Source organism: Hyla sarda, chromosome 5 (assembly GCF_029499605.1).
Source record: "Hyla sarda isolate aHylSar1 chromosome 5, aHylSar1.hap1, whole genome shotgun sequence".
NCBI lineage: Eukaryota > Metazoa > Chordata > Amphibia > Anura > Hylidae > Hyla > Hyla sarda.
Window position 1 is genome coordinate 278871003 of NC_079193.1, and position 20661 is coordinate 278891663.

Consider the following 20661-nt stretch of genomic DNA (forward strand, 5'->3'; position numbering starts at 1 on the left):
CTACAGGCTGAGAATTATTGCTAGAATTATTTAATGAATTATTATTGTTTTCCAGGCCAGCCAGCAGAATACTGGCAGCTGTGGCATGTCTCTTTAAACACCAAGAACAAGTTCCGTATAGTCTTTGAAGGAGTCAAAGGCAATGGAAACTCCAATGGAGGAATTTCAGTTGACGACATCAATGTATCAGAGGCAAAGTGCCCACATCATATCTGGCACATCAGAAACTTCACTAACCAGCTGAACAATGAAAATAAAGTCCTATTCAGCCCACGCTTCTATTCCAATGATGGTTATGCTTTTCAAGTACAACTTCAAGCCAACAGTTCAGGAGAAAAGCTTTATGACCTAGCAATCTATTTCCATCTAATCTCTGGAGAAAATGACAACAGGCTACAATGGCCATGTTCTCTCCGACAGGCAGTGATGACTCTTATGGATCAAAACCCAGATATTCGAAAGCGCATGTCAAACCTGAGGAGCATTACAACAGATCCATATCGCATGACAGGTGAGTTCTTCTAAAAGATACATTTCATGTTTACATCTGAATGTATATTATTCGAAAGTGATAACTACAAAGTTTAAAGGACAACTGCAGGGTTTTAACACTTATCCCCTATCCACAGGATAGGGGATAAGTGTTTGATCCACTGGGACCCCCACGATCTCCTGAATGGGGCCCCCGCACTAGCGCTCATTGAGAGCGCTAATGCGTGTAGCGTCGACCTTGAGAGGTCAACAGTTACGCCCCCTCCCATTGCTGTATCAGATGAGTGATTAATTGTTCAAATGGCATACTCTCTAGTCAGATTAAAGGGGTACTCCGGTGAAAAACTTTTTTTTTTAAATCAACTTGTGCCAGAAAGTTAACAGATTTGTAAATTACTTCTATTAAAAAATCTTAATCCTTCCTGTACTTATTAGCTGCTTAAGACTACAGTGGAAATTCTTTTCCGTTTGAAACACAGAGCTGTCTGCTGACATCATGAGCACAGTGCTCTCTGCTGACATATCTGTCCATTTTAGGAACTGTCCAGGGTAAAAAGAAATCCCCATAGCAAACATATGCTGCTCTGGACAATTCCTAAAATGGACAGAGATGTCAGCAGAGAGCACTGTGCTCATGATGTCAGCAGACAGCTCTGTGTTTCAAAAAGAAAAGAATTTCCGCTGTAAGTACAAGAAGGATTAAGATTTTTTAATAGAAGTAATTTACAAATCTGTTTACATTACTGGCACCAGTTGATTTTAAAAAAAGTTTTTCACCGGAGTACCCCTTTAAATGCAGAAGTTTCCAGAAGGGCTGTGTGAGGAGATCCTAGTCCAACCCCCTCTCCCTAGAAGGCTGGACTCCAAATAACCGTTTAGAGTGCTTCTCCTAGATCCAGATCAAGTTTGTGTCCCAGTTGCAAGTTCCATTTAACCTAAGACAGATCTGGGTCTTGTGTGCAGTGATCACAACACTGTTAGTAGTTTGGAGGATTTTACCCAAAAGATCCTCAGTCCACGCTGTTAGGGTATTGATTTCCTGTATCCTGCTTCAAGCTCCAAAAAGGAGTATCTATTAGCCAGAGGAGGAGGAAGCTAAGCAATGACCCCTCTGCCTACACTAATCTCTTCAGTGACCTATGGTCAGAGTTTCTGTTGTATGGCTCAACATGTTATGAGTATTGTGGCACAAAGCCTGTGAGTAAAGTACAAGTATCTGCACCACTGTAAGCCAACATGTGTAGGCCCATCATAGTAGAGAGCATGTAATTGGATTCTTCCTATAGTATATTGGCAACTGTATTTACACTAGTAACCTCACTTATATGTGTGGAAAGCACACCTTTCCACACCTACATGCAGTATTACTGGCAGAATTGTGCAGCCATTGGCCACCACATGTAAATTTGTTCGCATGTAGCAGCCACAATGTGGGACCCTACCCTTTAAAAATACATACTTACCTTTTTAAATAAAGAGATTGCTGTAAGATGGGGAAAAAAACGTCTAACATGTATTTTTCATTCCAGGTGATAAATATTTCTGGGATAAACCTGAGCTTGTTGGGTCTCCTGCTAACTTTCCTAATGGAACACAATATTTCCGTGGACCAGGATTAGGAACCTCAGCGTACATCACACATGACAGAGTTCTGAGCAGAGATTTTATTAAAGGCGGGGATGCATTCCTGTTGTTATCAGTTGAGGGTGAGTAGAACAAGACACCACATGTGAACGTATACCAGCCACAAATGTACTGACCTTATATTTCATCATTTCTTGCTACAAATCCAAGGCAATTCCACAGAAAAATCTGCATATGTTGCAAGCTATGCACCGTGTTGCAGTTTCTTCAAGGAATTCACTTTACATTGAGGCTGCTTTCACACATCCTAAAATCAAAAGAAAAATACTGCCATAAAATCGACCACATTTTTATGTCATAGTGTGCCCAATGATAGCCTATAGAAAAAGGTCCATCAGTGCACACATTGTTTAAAGAAATGTCCTTTATTCCAATATAGATTTTAGTAAGGACTATCGGGGACATTTATCATTGTTTGCTTTGGTAAACGAGTTCTGTAGGCATTTTTTTCTTGCTTTGGTTTTGCTTATGTATGACGTATTTATTATACTATCACAGGAAGTTGATACATTTGGCTTACATAAGCAAAAAACAATGAAATTACTTTAGAATGCAATTTTTATGGCACACATAAGCAAAAACCAATAAATAACTTCAGATTTAAAATTTTTAAAAAACACATAGGGTTCCCCGTATTTTCATTCTCAGCACATTACCAACCAAACAACAACAGCCTGACGTTACCAGGGTGGGCGAGGACCATTGTTACTGGCCCTCCCCAGCCTAAATAACGCCAGCCTGTTACTGCCTAGGAGCGCCATTTTTGAAGCTCCGGGCCTGCTGGTACCAGCTCTTCCCGGCACCCCTGTGGTACCAGGGTAATAATTGGGGGTTAGCGCTAGCTGATTTTGGGGCTAACTCTAAGCCCTGGCTTAGTAATGGATTCTGTCAATAAGACTGGCTTCATCTACCAAGCCTGAAAATTCCATTAAAAAAAAAACCCACAACACATGGTTAACGAGGGCTGTGGGGGGAGTGTTTTTTAAAATAAAATAATTTAACAATTTTATTAAAAGGAAAAAAAAAACAGTAGACACTGCCAGAAGGGTCTGTTCACATTATACAAAATGGACAATGTGAACAGAGCCTTAGACTAACCAGCCTGGCTCCCATCTGAAGCTCCGCCCCCTAATGATGTCATCACTAGGGGGCGGAGCTACACAGACCCAGCCAGGACTGGAGGGAGGAAGGGGATTTCTTCATCTTCTGTATACACTATATACAGCTATCTATAGATAGCTGTATATACTGTATACCACCCAAAGGGTTAACCTACACTGTCCAGCAGTGTAAGTTAACTCTTTTCTTGCTGGGCTTGCGCATAACGCACAGCTCAGCAAGGGGTTAAGTGAGCCACTGATCTTTTACCCTGATCCCTGCAAAGCCATAGCCCGGCAGCGAGAAAGGGAGTCGATTGCTCAAGCCTGTAGCTCAGGCTTGGAGCAATCAAACCCAGATCGGACGTGACGGAGCAAGGTAAGGGGACCTCCGCTCACGTCCTAGCTGATCGGGACATCGCGATTTTATCGTGATGTCCCGATCAGCCCGACTGAGCTGCCGGGAAGCGTTTACCTTCACTTTCAGACGCAGCGGTCAACTATGACCGCCGCGTCTGAAGGGTTAATAGCGCGCGACACAACAATCGGTGCCGTGCGCTGTTAGCCCAGGGTCACGGCTATGAATAGCAGCCGGGACCGACTTGGTGTGATGCGGGGTCACGGCATACAGGTACGCCCTGAATCCTTAAGAGGTTAATGATACCCTATGAAATTTTATTAAAAAAGGTATCTCCATCACTTTTTTGGTCCAAAAAAAGAATAAAAACCAACATGGCGTTTTTGCTCTCCCATAGACTTCTATGGAAGGAAAACAACACGATTTCTGTGCAAAAAACGCCAAACTAGACTTTGTCGGGCATTTTGGAAAACCAGCCTCTGAGCCCAAAATTGCTGAAAAATGCCAAAAGGATAAAAAAAAAAAAAAAAAAAACCACGCCAAACTGAAAAACGCCAGGTGGATCTGGCATTTTGCTGTTTACTATTGACTTGCAGCTAACATCTGGAGGCTGCATTTTTTTGCTGATAAAAAGGCTGTGCAGGAAAATTTTGGTTTTTTTAAAGCGTTTTTGCAAAAAAATCTTCAGTGGAATTCCAGCGTTAATGTACTAAACAGTTTTTTGGGGGGTTTTCTTCTTCTAATTTCAGATCCATGTATGCATAGGACTTCTTTGTCTTCAGTGGACTACATAGATGATCAGTGTTTTTTCATGAATAAAATGCTTAAAGAGGGCCTGTAGGAGGAGTTTTATTTTTTTATATATATATTTTTTTAAACATGATGTTTTTTTTAATTTCATTTACTTTACTTTCTTAGTAGTGGAAGCTGTCTTATAGACAGAATTCTTTACCAGGGCTTAGCGTTAGCCTCAAAAACAGCTAGCGCTAACCCCCAATTATTACCCCAGTACCCACCGCTCCAGGAGTGTCGGGAAGAGGCGTAAAATGGCACTTCTGGGCCTAGGTGGTAACAGGCTGGGGTTATTTAGGCTGGGAAGGGCCAGTAACAATGGTCCTCGCCCACCCTGGTAATGTCGGGCTGTTGCTGCTTGATTGGTATCTGGCTGAGAATGAAAATATGGGAAACCACACAAGTTTTTTGGAAATAATTAAATAATAATAATTAAAAAAAAAAAAAAACATGTGGGGATTCCCCATATTTTCATTCTCAGCCAGATGCCAACCAAGCAGCAACAGCCTGATGTTACCAGGGTGGGCGAGGACCATTGTTACTGGCCCTCCACAGACTAAATAACACCAGCCTGTTACCACCTAGGCCCAGGAGCGCCATTTTGATACTCTGGGCCTGTTGGTACTGGCTCTTCCCGGGGGAATAATTGGGGGTTAGGGCTAGCTGTCTTTGAGGCTAACTCTAAGCCCTGTCTTAGTAATGGATTCAGTCTATTAGACGGCTTCACTAGTAAACCTGTAAAGTAAATTTTTTTTAAAACACAACACGTTTAAAAGACTTTTATTCCAAAAAACACTCCCCCACAAGCCCTCGTTAACTATTTTATTAATATTTAAAAAATAAAAAAAAACGTGGGTCATCGTTGTAGTCCTCCGAATCCGAAGTAGTCCTCTGCATAAACGGATCTGAAATGATAAGAAAAAAAACACAAAAATATGCTAGTACATTTATAGTGCTCTCCCCTGGGGAGAACGCCCATAAAGCAGTGTTTCCAAACAGGGAGCCTCCAGCTGGCTGTCTTGGAATGATTGGTATTTTATTTTATCAACAGTGAGCCTCTAGTTTAACATCTGGCAACATCTGGAGTCTCACTGTTCCTAAACTACAACTCCCATGATGCGAGTTGAAGTTTAGCAACAGTTCCTGTTTAGGAACAGTGAGACTCCAGCTGTTGCTAAACTACAGCTACCATGATGGGAGTTGTAGTTTAGCAACAGCTGGAGACACTCTGTTTCTAAACCACAACTTCCATGACGGGAGTTGTAGTTTAGAAACAGCTGGAGGTACATAGGTGTTATAATGCCAGCCGCATCTACCACCAGCCCACTAGCTGTTGCCAGACTACAACTCCTAGCATGCCCTTACAGTGAGGACATGCTGGGATTTGTAGTTGCAACTCTTGGGAGGGTGGTTGATAACAGGCCGGTGGCCGGGGCAGCAGTTGGCCGGCTCGCAGAAATATGAAACTACACTGTAATTTCATATTTACCGGCAGGTGCCGTGATTGGCAGGTTGGTCTCGGCCAATCACAACGCTGCCAGGGAAATTTGTGTGGTGGCCCCGTATGGGAGATGTTACCCCTTACCCTTGCTGCCCTGTCAAGCAGCCTCCTTTCAGTGTCCCCCCATGTAAATATGTTTATTATATATTATGCTGTGTATTGTGTGAAGAAGGCGTTGTCACTTTAAGACTGTTTACCATGTGAGTTGTCATGTGATTGTTACCCAGGAGGTATCAGTGACCAGGTGACTTAAGGGTGACCAACTGGATCCCCCCCAGAGCCTCCCCCATAAAAGCCCTTTTTGGAGCCTCTGCTCTCTCTCTCTCGCTTCCTGCTGAGGTGCAGTCAAGTCGTGTCTATGTGTGTATCCAGTCATAGGAGGCCTCAAGTTCAGTCTGCAGCCACAAGCTACAAACCTGTAAGAAAGCCACAGTCACAGTCTTGTCAGTCATCAGTCACAAGTCAAGTCAAGTCAGTCACAGTCATCTACTACAAGTCCCAGAAAACCCTTAAGGTCTCTGCGTCACTGGTCACTTCCGTAGGCCTGGCTGAACTGTATAGACTTTTCCACCTGTCTAACCTCAGTAAAGCTACAGTTATCCATAACGTGGCGTCGGAGTCATTATTGCCCCAGTGCCTAACCCAGGATCCAGCGGTATACCTTCGGATGGTATTGAGGATACCCCGCCCTGGCATTATGAATACAAGGGGTTTATGCCATCTGCCCCTAGGGTAATTCCATCTTCCCTTTGCATCACACCCCCATACCACATATGAGACTACAGTGTAGTTTCATATTTCTAGGAGCCCTCTGCTGCCCCCGGCCCCTCGTCTCCCCCTCCTCTGTAATCTTAAACTGCCCCTGCCGCTCATCTCCCCCTCCACCTCCGCACATCTCACCCTGCCGCCGCTCATTTCCCCCCCACGGCTGCTCACCTCGCACCAGAACTACCTCTTGCAAGACTAAAACTACCAGCATGTCCTTACAGTGAGGACATGATGGGAGTTGTAGTTGTTGCGGGTGGTTGATGCAGGCCGGTGGCCGGGACAGTGGAGGGCTCCCAGAAATATGAAACTACACTGTAATTTCATATTTCCCGGGCGATGCCGTGATTAGCCAAGACCAACTGCCATTCACGGCACCACCCGGGAAATATGAAATTACTGTGTATTTTCATATTTCTGGGTGCCGGCCTCCATCAACTACCCACCACAACTACAACTCCCAATATGTCCTCACTGTAATGACATGCTGGGAGTTGTAGTCTTGCAACAGGTAGTGCGGGTGCGAGATGTACAGTGGCAGCAGTGCTGGGGCAAGAAAAGCAGTGGTGGCAGGGTGAGATGAGTGGCGGTGGCAGGGTGAGATGAACGGCGGTGGGGGGGAGATGAGCAGTGGTGGTGGGTGGGAAGATATGAGCGGCGGTGGGGGAGAGATGAGCGGTGGCGGGTTAAGATTACGGGGGAGATATTACAGTCTATTTTCATATTCCTAGGTGACGAATGGCTTCGCTGCCCCGACCACAAGCCTGCATCAACCACCAGCCACAACAACAACTCCCAGCATATCCTCACTGTAAGGACATGCTGGGTGTTGTAGTCGTGCAACAGGTAGTGCGAGATGTACAGCGGCAGCAGCGCTAGGGCTAGAGCGGAGGCAGGGTGAGATGAGCGGTGGGGGGAGATGAACGGCGGCGCAGGGGAGAGATGAGGGGGGGGGGGAGATGAACGGCAGCCACGTGAGGAAATGTGTGGCGGCGAGTTAAGATTACGGGGGAGAAATGTGATTTATAGTGGGGGGTTTATAACTGCTTCTGGCTATTCATTATGTATATGCTGGAGCTGCTGCTCTGCTGAACAGCTGATTGGAGTTGGTCCCAGATGTGGGCACCTTACTTATCAGACATTGACAGTCTATCCTGTGGGTAGGCAATCAATGTAAAATGTCCAGAAAACTTATTTAAGCTGTTGTCCCTCACTCTGGAAATCTGTCCCCCACATAAAAATATTGAATACAGTATTGTTATAAAACAACTTGTAAAACACAGGCGTAATTACACTCCCTAATCTGTATGCTCTCCCTGAATATTATTTTATCATAAAACTATTAACTCTATACAAGGGCCAAATAATCCCTTCACACCATGACCACCATAAACTGTTAATACCCAAAAGACCAATATAACAAATAAAACCTCCAAAAAGTGATCATATACTAATTATATACAAGATCTGCAGTGAGTACAGTGCCGTTATATACAGTTACTACAGATTATGTCTTCTCTGATCAGAGCTGTTTATTTCCCCTTTTCATCTACATCTGATTCAGATGGCCATGTAGATTTCTCCCAACTGTAACCTGTCTTTGCATAATATGGTGCCCCCATTAGTATACCATACCGTAATGATCTCACTTATAATGTCCCAACTGTGCTCCCTCCACTCACCAATAAGGCCTTCACTGTGCCCCCACTCACTAATGTCCCCAACTGTGCTCCCAATCACTAATAATGACCTAGCTGTGCCCCCACTCATTTATAATGTCCCCAACTCACTAATAATGGCCCCAACTGTGCTCCTCACTCACTACCAAAAGGAAACTGGTGTTTTACTGCTGCCTATGTAGCCTGGCAGTACCCTTCTAGGGCCTGTCTCCTCTAAATGATACTTCTGCTGCTGTAGTGTAGACTGTACTACTGGTGCTGCTGTTTACTGCTGTACACTGGTGGCTTCTAGAGCGCCAGACTCGACACACCACGTCATTGCCCGCCTGTTTTCCCACCTCAACAGTTATAGTGTCAGCCCACTCTCCCTCACTCCCTCCCTCCTTCTAATGTATGTGCATATACTGAAATTAATTTTTTTTTTATTTCAAGCACAACTATGTACGTGACTAGTTAATCTTAATTTTACAAAAGTATTAAAAATCAGATAACAACTAAAGCATATTTTACATGAAATAAAGGATACTGACATCAATTTTACTTGGTAAAATGATATGCACAAATGAATTGCTACTGATGTTCGTCTGTCTTTCATATTTTCCTAGATGTTACATATCTAAATACCACTCAGCCAATACCTCCATCCACAACTCAACCAATAACTACAACACAATCCACAACAACAGCAGGTACAGGAACAACAACAACTACACGGAAACCAATGACAACAACAGCAGGTACAAGATCAACAACAACTACACTGAAACCAATGACAACAACAGCGGGTAGAGGAACAACAACACCTCAAACATCTGGATCAGTTAAGCCAGGAGCCTGTGCTGGCTATGAATGTAAAAATGATGGTGTCTGTGTTTCGGAAGGTGATCAGCCAGTTTGCAGGTACAACTATACTATAGCATTTTCTGCATGTATTAATGTTAGCAGGTTATGTTAAAATGCGTTGCAGTGCTTTTATACTAAGGCCTACCAGATAATTAATGAATATTGGAGCTTGTTCCAGGGACAAGCAAGGGGTACATCTGCTCATATGCCAGTCTTATAACTGGAAAGGGGACTTGTACAAAGTCCCTATTACTTACAGAGCAGTGCGGCTGCTCAATGAACCTCTCAGTCTTCCTTGTCTCTGAACATTACAGGAGGGTGAGGAGGTGTATAAAACACTGGACACCAGGTATTAAAGGGGTATTTCCATGCCCCAGCATTCTAAACATTTTGTTCAGAATGCTGGCGCATGGGACTACCCCCTTTAACCCCTTATTTATCCCAAACCAGCAGGGAACAGGTAAATACCTTGACTAATGAGAAGTTTAGTAATAAAAATATCCTGTAAGAAAAAAAAAAATATTCTGGACAGCGAATCTCCAAAACAGGATTTGGAACCAGACTTAAAAGAGTACTGTGGTGGAGTACTGGTCCCAGAAAGTTAAGCACATTGGTAAATTACTTCTATTTAAAAATTATAATTCCAGTACTTATCCGTGAGTCCAGGGCAGAAGCAAATCCCCATAGTAAAACTATCCTGCTCTGGACAGTTCCTGACATGGACAGAGGTGTCAGCAGAGAGCACTGTGGTCAAACAGAAAAAAAATTCAAAAAGAAAAGAAGTTCCTGTGCAGCAATACAGCAGCTGATAAGTACTGGAAGGATTAATATTTTTAAATAGAAGTCATTTACAAGTCTGTTTAACTTCCACCGGAATACCCTTTAAGGCTATGTTCACACAGCATAATTTCCGTGTGGAATTCTAATTCGGAATTCCACTTGGAGATTCCGCGCAGAGTCCCATTGGAAAAAGCTGATGTGGAAATTCAAATTCCGGTGTCCGCAGTAAGAATAGACAGGTCCATTCTTTCTGCGGACTCCGCACGGAATGCAGTGCCATATAAGGTGGTGGGATCCTGAGTGGTCCTAGCGAATGGTCTGCCAGCGCTCTGAATTCAGGGGCAATGTCCTCACAGAGATTTTTCTCATTCAATCATGGTATAGCATATAGTATTGTTTGGTCAGTCAAGTAAAGAAAAAATTGTATACACTAATGTCTATCGTTAGCTAACCACTTCAACGCGAGAGAGAGAGAGAGAGTGAGCGAGAGCAAGAATCCATCATTGTAGAAGGTTTCAGAAAAATGATAGTTATAAAGCCAAATTCATAGAGCTCTGCTTATTTGGGGAGAACTTCACAAATCGAGGCCGGAGATCTGGGGATCAATCCAATGACTCAGGGTCCTGTTCTCGGTTGACTGTATAACTAGGATTCCTTCAGTACTTCAGAGTAAATTATGCATCATTGTAAAGAGGGACCCTGTCAGTGCTTCATGTTGCCTGCGGTTTGGGCAGCAATAAAGTGATTGCAAGTTCCCTTTAATAAAACAACGCGTTTTGAGGCACTAGCCTCTTCATCAGATATAGACATAGCATAGTCTTCGCATCTTCTTTCTACCTACTGCATACTACTCTGAGTGTATAACCGTACCGATCCCAGGAAATCTGCACCACATCTGTCAGCGCTGTCACTGTGGTTGTGTCCGGCGCACAACCAAGAAAGGTGAGCAGACTGTGCAAACCCTGTGGGGTCTCACAGTCTATTTTGCTTTGTAACTAATGGTACTGCCCTATGAGGAACTCTGCCCTCTTGTTTTTCCAGATTCTCATTACCAATGAGATGTGGCCTTACTGTTTAAACAGTGGCATCTAAATAGTTAAAATAGGTGGCACTGGCTACTGCTCTCTGGGCAAGCTATTAGTGACAGTCCTCAGCTGCTGAGTATACTCATCCTAGGCTACTAAATGGTTAAAGTGGATGAGATTGAGTGGAAGAACCCTAAGAATGTGTCTGTGATGAGTAAGCATTTTAAGACACAATATCTGATTAAGTAGGAAAAGTCTAAGGACTGGGTAGCACCTCCAAAAAGGTGGTTACTTCCAAACTCAGACTATAGTCCCAGCTGAGGATAGATCTAATTTGCAGGATCCGATAAATTGTGGAAATATACTGCTCAAAAAAAAAAAATTAAGGGAACACTTAAACAACACAATGTAACTCCAAGTCAATCCCACTTCTGTGAAATCACACTGTCCACTCTGGAAGCAACACTGATTGACAATCAGTTTCACATGCTGTTGTGCTAATGGAACAGACAACAGGTGGAAATCATAGGCAATTAGCAAGACACCCCAAATAAGGGAGTGGTTCTGGAGTTGGTGACCACAGACCACTTCTCAGTTCCTATACTTCCTGGCTGATGTTTTGGTCACTTTTGAATGCTGGTGGTGGTTTCACTCTAGTGGTAGCTTGAGACAGAGTCTACAACATGCACAAGTGGCTCAGGTTGTGCAGCTCATCCAGAATGTCACATCAATGCAAGCTGTGGGAAGGTGGTTTGCTGTGTCTGTCAGCGTAGTGTCCAGAGCATGGAGGCGCTACCAGGAGACAGGCCAGTACATCAGGAGATGTGGAGAAGGCCGTAGAAGGGCAACAACCCCGCAGCAGGACCGCTACATCCGCCTTTGTGCAAGGAGGAGCAGGAGAGGCACTGCCAGAGCTCTGCAAAATGACCTCCAGCAGGCCACAAATGTGGATGTGTCCACTCAAATGGTCAGAACCAGACTCCATGAGGGTGGTATGAGGGCCCAATGTCCACAGGTGGGGGTTGTACTTACAGCCCAACCCCGTGCAGGACATTTGGCATTTGCCAGAGAACACCAAGATTGGCAAATTTGCCACTGGCGCCCTATGCTCTTCACAGATGAAAGCAGGTTCACACTAAGCACATGTGACAGACGTGACATAATATGGAGACGCCGTGGAGAACATTCTGCTGCCTGCAACATCCTCCAGCATGACCGGTTTGGCGGTGGGTCAGTAATGGTGTGGGGTGGCATTTCTTTGGGTGGCCACACAGCCCTCCATGTGCTTGCCAGAGGTAGCCTGACTGCCATTAGGTACCAAGATGAGATCCTCGGACCCCTTGTGAGACCATATGCTGGTGGTCTCGGGTACCTCCTAATGCAAGACAATGCTAGACCTCATGTGGCTGGAGTGTGTCAGCAGTTCCTGCAAGAGGAAGGCATTGATGCTATTGACTGGCCCGCCCATTCTCCAGACCTGAATCCGATTGAGCACATTTGGGACATCATGTCTCGCTCCATCCAACACCACATTGCACCACAGACTGTCCAGGAGTTGACGGATGCTCAAGTCCAGGTCTGGGAGGGCATCCCTCAGAGACCATCCTACACCTCATCAGGAGCATGCCTCAAAAGCGTTGTAGGGAGGTCATACGGTCATGTGGACACACTACTGAGCCTCATCTTGACTTGTTTTAAGGAGATTACATCAAAGTTGGATCAGTCTGTAGTGTGGTTTTCCACTTTGATTTTGATTGTAACTCCATATCCAGACCTCCATGGGGTTGATAAATTTGATTTCCATTGATAGTTGAATGTGCGGACAACAAAATCACACAAAAATTATGTAAAGATGAAAGTATTGGCTCATACACTCAGATCTAGGATGTGTTATCATAGTGTCCCCTTTATTTATTTATTTATTTATTTATTGAGCAGTGTAGATTTAAAGAGGTTTTATGCTTCTGGGCAAAATTCCATTGCCACCCCCTCCGATTAAGTGTCTAGGGAACTTAGGAAATAGCGATCTAGAATCTAATACTTTATTGATTCTAGAGCAATGAGAAATTGCATCCTGTCTGCCTTTAACCCATTAAAGGACTCAGCCCATTTGGGCTTTAAAGCGTACCTGTCATAGTGCAAAAAAAAGAAAAAAAAAGTGATTTTTGTGTGTCTTGGACCTATATATCCAGAGATATAAGCATTTATCTGCTGGTGAGTTACTTTTTCATTGTGCAGGCTGGAGGGGGCGTGTCAGTCTATCTCCCTCACAGGAGCAAGCCTGTGCAGTCAGCCAATCAGTACTCTCTACTCTGTAACCCTTTCCTCTCTGGTTTTATGCTGTGTCAGAGAAAGATACTTTGAGCTTGCCTGCAGTAATTAGAAAACATTATGGTGAATTCATAACAGAATAAAATGTATAAATATAAGAAGAGATCTTTATAAAATTATTGCAATGATTTTTTTAGATAAAGAACAGCATTTTTATGAATACATGTTTTATCTGCTCCTAGTAAAGCTGGATGCTAATCAGCATAGCTGCAACTATGTGTGTCATTCATCTTTCACAGACTCCTGAATGTCTGATCAACCTTTGTCATTCAGGAGTCCGAGAAAGCTTTGACTATTTCAGCATGCTGGGAGTTGTAGTTTAGTAACAACTGAAACTGCAATGTTTGTAAATAATTGTTAGAGCAGTGTTGCCTCCAGCTGTTTTAAAACTACAGCTCCCAGCATGTCCACACATTCTTTATATGTAGTTTTGCATACACAATAGAAATCTCCTATACTGGATACCGGCATGCTTTACGGCCGGTATCCAGTATGCTGTAAAATCTAGACTAGTCTGTCTGGCTAAAAGAGAGGCGACCCCTAGTGATGGCTATTTTGAGCTTGAATTTCAGGTGAAAATGTAAATTTTTTTTAACAGGTGTATATTGTGAAATGTCATATTATAATGAGTCCTGCAATATATGAAACGTTTTTACCAATGACAGTGCCTCTTTAAGGACTCAGACAATTTTTTTTTAAGTTTTAGTTTTTTCCTCCTCACCTTCAAAAAATCATAACTCTTATATTTTCATCCACAGACTAGTATGAGGGCTTGTTTTTTTTTTTTTGAAAGACCAGTTGTCCGTTGTAATGCCATCACTCGCTTTCCTATAAAATGTATGGCACAACCCAAAAAAATACTATGTGGGGAAATTTTGTAAGGTTTTGTTTGCACACCGTACAATTTACAGTAAAAATGACATTTGTTCTTTATTCTTTGGGTCAATACGATTAAAATGATACCCATAACATGCTTTTCTATTACTGTTGCGATTAAAAAATAAAAAAAAAATTAAAAAAAATCGCAAACTTAACCAAATTAGTACATTTAAAATCCCCCTATTTTGAAGGCCTATAATTTTCATTTGTCCGTCTAAGCGGTGGTATGAGGGCTATTTTTTTGCGCAATGATCTGTACTTTTTATTGATACCATATTTGCTTATATAAAACTTAACTTTTTTTTATAATAAAATGTTATAAAAAAAAAAAGCATCTATTTCGGACTTTTTTTTACGTTCACCATACGGTATCATTAACATTTTATTTTAATAGTTCGGATATTTACGTACACGGTGATACCAAATATGTATATAAATGATTTTTTATTTTATTTATAAAAATATATTTTTTTTTCACACTTTTTGGGAGTGAAATCGGGAAAATGGGACAATTTAGTTTTTATTGGGGGAGTTTTTTTTTTCACATTTCTTATGAGAAACCAGTGATCAATGATAAAGATCAGTGTGTGCAGTGTTATAGGTCCCTATGGGAGCTATAACGCTGCAAAAAAAAGTGGAAAAAAAAAAAGTGAACAAACATCATTTAACCCCTTCCCTATTAAAAGTTTGAATCGCCTCCCTTTTCCCATAAAAAAAAGTGTAAATAAAAATAAACATATATGGTATCACCGCGTGCGGAAATGTCCGAATTATAAAAATATATCGTTAATTAAACCGCACGGTCAATGGCGTGCGCGCAAAAAAATTCCAAAGTCCATAAGTCCTATCAATGCAAAAATGGTACCGTTAAAAACTTCAGATCACGGCACAAAAAATGAGCCCTCATACCGCCCCATACACGGAAAAAAAAAAAAAGTTATAGGGGTCAGAAGATGACAATTTTAAACGTATACATTTTCCTGCATGAAGTTATGATTTTTTCCAGAAGTGCGACAAAATAAAACCGATATAAGTAGGGTATCATTTTAACCGTATGAACTTACAGAATATCAGGTGTCATTTTTACCGAAAAATGTACTACGTATAAACGGAAGCCCCCAAAAGTTACAAAATGGCGTTTTCTTCAATTTTGTCTCACAATGATTTTTTTTTTCCGTTTCACCATAGATTTTTGGGCACATTGACTGAAGTCATTGCAAAGTAGAATTGGTGGCTCAAAAAATAAGCCATAATATGGATTTTTTAGGTGCAAAATTGAGTTATGATTTTTTAAAGGCAAGGAGCAAAAAAAAGAAAATGCAAAAACGGAAAAAAAAACCGATCCTTAAGGGGTAAAAGCAAGCGAAGGAGCTGTGCTCACTTTAGAGCAGTGAGTGCCAGCTATTATCAGTAGCCAGACACTCACTGCTTATGACAGGCAACAACAAACTTGCATCTGGACGGCCTTTGACCCTTTAGATGCAGTAATCAATGCAGATCACGGTGTCTGAATTGAAAGTGGAAGTTATGAGTAGCTCAGTGGAGCTCACCGACTACACATCCGCAACAATCTTTGTGGTTTGGTGAGCTAAAAGCTCCCCTGACCTGTCTCCTGCTGACAATCTAATGAGGAGGCTGGCTTAACTAGACTATCAGTGGATCACCGATCACACTAATGCTATGTAAAGAGCATAAAAAAAAAAAATTTAAAATCACCCTTATTTTCCCATTAAACAAAAAAATAAATAAATAAATAAATGGAACTGCCACGTGCATAAATGTTCAAACTGTTACACTATAAAGGTATAAACATAAAATACCAAAAATACGGATTTTAAATCACATCATACAAGAAGAAAAAAAAATAATAAAAGCGTGACCAAAAGAAAAATGGTACCAATAAAAACTAAAAATTAACCCCCCAAAAGTTGCAAAAATTACGTTTTTGTATAAATTTTCGTCCAAAAATTATCTTCTGGCCCCGCAGTGAGGGATGCTATGGAATATAAGATTTAAGGTGTTAAGCTTGTGCTGCTAAAAGGGAATAAGGAAAACAGATTATCTCCTTTTTAGGTTACGTTACTTAAAATATAACCCACTGTCCTTAGGGTGGGTGGGGGGGCATATTTCTTATATAGCCATGTGGGGGGAGGTGTTCGAAATATTTTCTTGAATATGTAAATTTACTTTGTCCTGTAGGTGTACGGGGACATTCCATAATGGTGCTACTAAGGAAAAACTGCCCACCACCTTAATTCCCATCTTCTGTCTACACAGTACTATACTTACCATATTCTGTATAGAATGCAATTAATACAGAGTCTCTTTATAGGTGCAAAGTAACTAAAGACTGGTGGTATGTTGGAGACAAATGTGAAACCAGAGTTTCCAGCCAAGACACATTAGTGATCGCGGTGTCATCCTCAGTGACTATATTTGCAGTAATGTTAATAGTCACACTTGTTACAGTGTACTTCATGAAAAAGAAGCAAAGACAAAAAATGAAGTCAACAACAAATGAGTTGAATATTATAGATAACGTAAGTATATTGTTCACATGAGAACATCTTAATACAGGGGCTCAGCTATAGATTGGAGATATAGAATGGAGTTTTAATGGATTTTCATAAAAATGTGTTTAATTCTGCAAGACTTCACAATACTTTGGGGGAAAAAAAGGAAATTGGCACTGCCATAAAAAAAAAAAAATGTAAAAAAATAATGTAGATAATGATGCATATTTATAATATACCGTATATACGCGAGTATAAGCAGAGTTTTTCAGCACAATTTTTCGTGCTGAAAACACCCCCCCTCGGCTTATACTCGAGTGAACTCCCCCACCCGCAGTGGTCTTCAACCTGCGGACCTCCAGAGGTTTCAAAACTACAACTCCCAGCAAGCCCGGGCAGCCATCGGCTTTCCGGGCTTGCTGGGAGTTGTAGTTTTGAAACCTCCGGAGGTCCGCAGGTTGAAGACCACTGACGCCTTCGACATCATCCAGCCCCCTCTCACCCCCCTTTAGTTCTGTACAGTACTCACCTCCGCTCGGCGCTGGTCCGGTGCTGCAGGACTGTCCGGAGAGGAGATCATCCGGTGGGATAGTGGTTCCGGGCTGCTATCTTCACCGGGGAGGCCTCTTCTAAGCGCTTCGGGCCCGGCCCCAGAATAGTCACGTTGCCTTGACAACGACGCAGAGGTACGTTCATTGCCAACGTACTTCTGCGTCGTTGTCAAGGCAACGCCTCTATTCCGGGCCGGAAGCGCGGAGAAGAGGCGCCCCCGGTGAAGATAGCAGCCCGGAACCACTATCCCACCGGACCACCTCCTCACCGGACAGTCCTGCAGGACCGGACCAGCGCCGAGCGGAGGCGAGTACTCAGAACTAAAGGGGGGTGAGAGGGGGCTGGATGATGTAGAAGGCCGCAGTGGTCTTCAACCTGCGGACCTCCGGAGGTTTCAAAACTACAACTCCCAGCATGCCCGGACATCCGATGGCTGCCCGGGCTTGCTGGGAGTTGTAGTTTTGAAACCTCTGGAGGTCCGCAGGTTGAAGACCACTGAGGGCGGATGATGAGAAGAGGATGATGAAGGGGGGGGTGTGGGATGATAAGGGGATGATGAAGGGGGGTGGGATGATGACAAGGGTATGATGAAGGGGGGTGGGGATGATGACAAGGGGATGATGAAGGGGGGGGGGATGTGTGGGATGATGACAAGGGGATGATGACAGGTGATGATGATGAGGGTCTGGATGATGACAGGCGGTGATGATGATGAGGATGTTAATGACGGGTCTGGATGATGACAGGGGGGGTGATGATGTGGATGTTAATGACGGGTCTGGATGATGACAGGGGGGGTGATGATGTATTTCCCACCCTAGGCTTATACTCGAGTCAATAACTTTTTTTTTTTTTTTTTTTTTTTCTTTTTTTTCTGGGATTTTGGGTTGAAATTAGGGGTCTCGGCTTATACTCGGGTCGGCTTCTACTCTAGTATATACGGTACATTGGTTAAAAAGGTTTACATCTTTGGGTGGAAAAAAAATGTGATGTTGTTCCTGCAGCTATTGCCTGTGTGTCTGCGCAGAGACAAAATTCAGTAAGTGTGTGTGGACAAGCAAGGCTCTGTGCAGTGAGGCTCTGAGATGCCCCTGGCTCTCACAGCAGGCTGATTGACAGGCCAGGAGCCTGAGTGCAGAGCCTTCTTGTTCCGCCCACACTTCCAGTATTGACTCAATAGCAGCATTTTTTTCTTCCAAAAAATAAAAAATTTTAAGCAAAAGTACATTACAAAAACATGTTATCTACATTATGTATAAAAAATAAAAAAAATTAAAAAAACAGCAAGTCAAGGGTCACATTGTTGGGGATTCAAGAGTGTGCACTTTAAAATGACCTGCAAATACTACAAGTGAAAAATCCCAACAAGCCAAACTATTAGTATAATAGGTAAAATGAAAAAAAAAAAAACATTTGTACAGAAACTAGATGTTTCCTATTGTCTCCTAAACTTCATCCAAGAGACTGGTGCAACAATCTGAGGGATAATTTCAGTTATGGATTGTAAGGAGACCAATATAGTGCAAGATAGAGATGAGCGAACTTACAGTAAATTCGATTCGTCACAAACTTCTCGGCTCGGCAGTTGATGACTTATCCTGCGTAAATTAGTTCAGCCTTCAGGTGCTACGGTGGGCTGGAAAAGGTGGATACATTCCTAGGAAAGAGTCTCATAGGACTGTATCCACCTTTTCCAGCCCACGGGAGCGCCTGAAAGCTGAATTAATTTATGCAGGAAAAGTAATCAACTGCCGAGCCAGGAAGTTCGTGACGAATCAAATTTACTGTAAGTTCGCTCATCTCTAGTGCAAGATTAAACAACTTGGGTCCCCTTAGCTACAGAGTATAGTGGCAGTTTGACTTTGTAAATGATGCGTTACTCCATATGATTGAAAACTGCCATAACTGCATTGATAATTTCAATGCATATTAAATTATTCTGTACATCAAAAATTATGCAGGATACCAACCTGATATAGGAAAAATGCAAGAAAAATTACTCACATATTAGAAATATTTATAGTAAATTACTTGCAGAATGCACCAAATGTATATCCTATATATTGACTACTTTATTTACTTTCTTCTAGAAAACTGCTTTTTGAATCAGAACAAAGGATCAGGAATATAACAATGGAACTGATGCATTCTAATTTCATGACTAAATAAACTTTAGAATCAATAATGGCTCCAGCACTTCTTCATATGCCAGTGATGGGTCGAATACAGCCCTTGCAAAGACACTTATACCTGAAGTCCATAGAGCATTTATTGGCAGGGAGTATCTCCAGCATCAGTAGGTATATTTACTGGAGTGTTACACGATAAAGTTGTAACATTAACCTACTGATGCTAAAGATTCATCTGGAGTCCTTATTTTCCACATTTCAGGGAGCAGGATCAGAGCTGGGTGGTCAGCAGTACTTACACAGGCACTTCATTTCCCTTACTTGTCTGGCCAATCACAGTCAGCAATTACTCGTCTCTGCTATGACAGGACATCTTGCTAGATAAAGTGCACTAATTTAACATACTGGCAATATGCTGGAGAGTGATTTACAGTACTCAACCATAGATAGTAAGTGGAGCAAAAAAAAAAAAAAAATTTAAACAAAAAGTGTTACTGATAGTACCTTGCAAACCTATGTAAGAAGAAATAAAAGCAGCAGCCTAGTAAAGGGGTTGCACAAAGGACTACTACTGCTGTTAATGACGGCAAAGAAAGGAGTGGGGAATTACATTTAGAGGGCAGCACTAACACTGGTATTTATATAAGCGACAGCTATATGTGTAGTCAGATATATGTGTAGTCAGATAGAAGCCTTAATTTACTTTACATTCACCATGTGGATACTGTGGAGGAGGCAGCCAGGCTCACAGATTACAGGTACACAGCTTAGGCACTCTCCTGCACATAGCACTAGCTAAGCTCCTCCCCACTTCCTATTTTCAGTCTGTTTAGTTAGGCTTAGTCTCTAGTAACAGACACCGTGCATAGCCGATTGCAGTGAAGTGAGACACCTACAGGCCAAGATTTTAGGGCTTTTTCCTGGAGTATGGAAGTTTTTAGTAAATTTGATTAATAAATATTTTAGGTATCACATGGAGGGAAGATGTTTAAAACTGCAGGGATCAATGGATGAGTGTTCATTTGACAGCTATTGAGGCTCAATTTTTTTATTTTAAACTTAAATGGATAGGGGATAAGTTTTCTGATCGCAGGGGTCCTGATGCTGGAGACCCCCGCAATATCGGCTGTTGCACCCTGCCTTCATCACTGCACAGAGCAAATTCATTCTGTGCCAGATTACGGGCGATACAGGGGCCGGAGCATTGTGATGTCATGGCTCCGCCCCCTCATGACTCCACAGCCCGCCCCTTAACGCATGTCTATGGGAGGGCAGCGTGAC

At 42.5% G+C, this 20661-nt stretch overlaps 1 protein-coding gene across 1 annotated transcript in view; it reads left to right on the forward strand.

Moving 5' to 3' along the window:
• The window catches only part of LOC130274572 (meprin A subunit beta-like), a 46375-nt gene extending 26848 nt beyond the window's left edge, over positions 1 to 19527 (forward strand). Inside the window, exons 13-17 of the mRNA XM_056523007.1 lie at positions 56 to 511; positions 2022 to 2198; positions 8934 to 9228; positions 16519 to 16726; positions 19342 to 19527. Coding sequence (XP_056378982.1) covers positions 56 to 511; positions 2022 to 2198; positions 8934 to 9228; positions 16519 to 16726; positions 19342 to 19356 — 1151 coding nt within the window. The 3' untranslated portion in view covers positions 19357 to 19527. The remainder of the gene's footprint in view (positions 1 to 55; positions 512 to 2021; positions 2199 to 8933; positions 9229 to 16518; positions 16727 to 19341) is intronic.
• The last annotated feature ends 1134 nt before the right edge of the window (positions 19528 to 20661 follow it).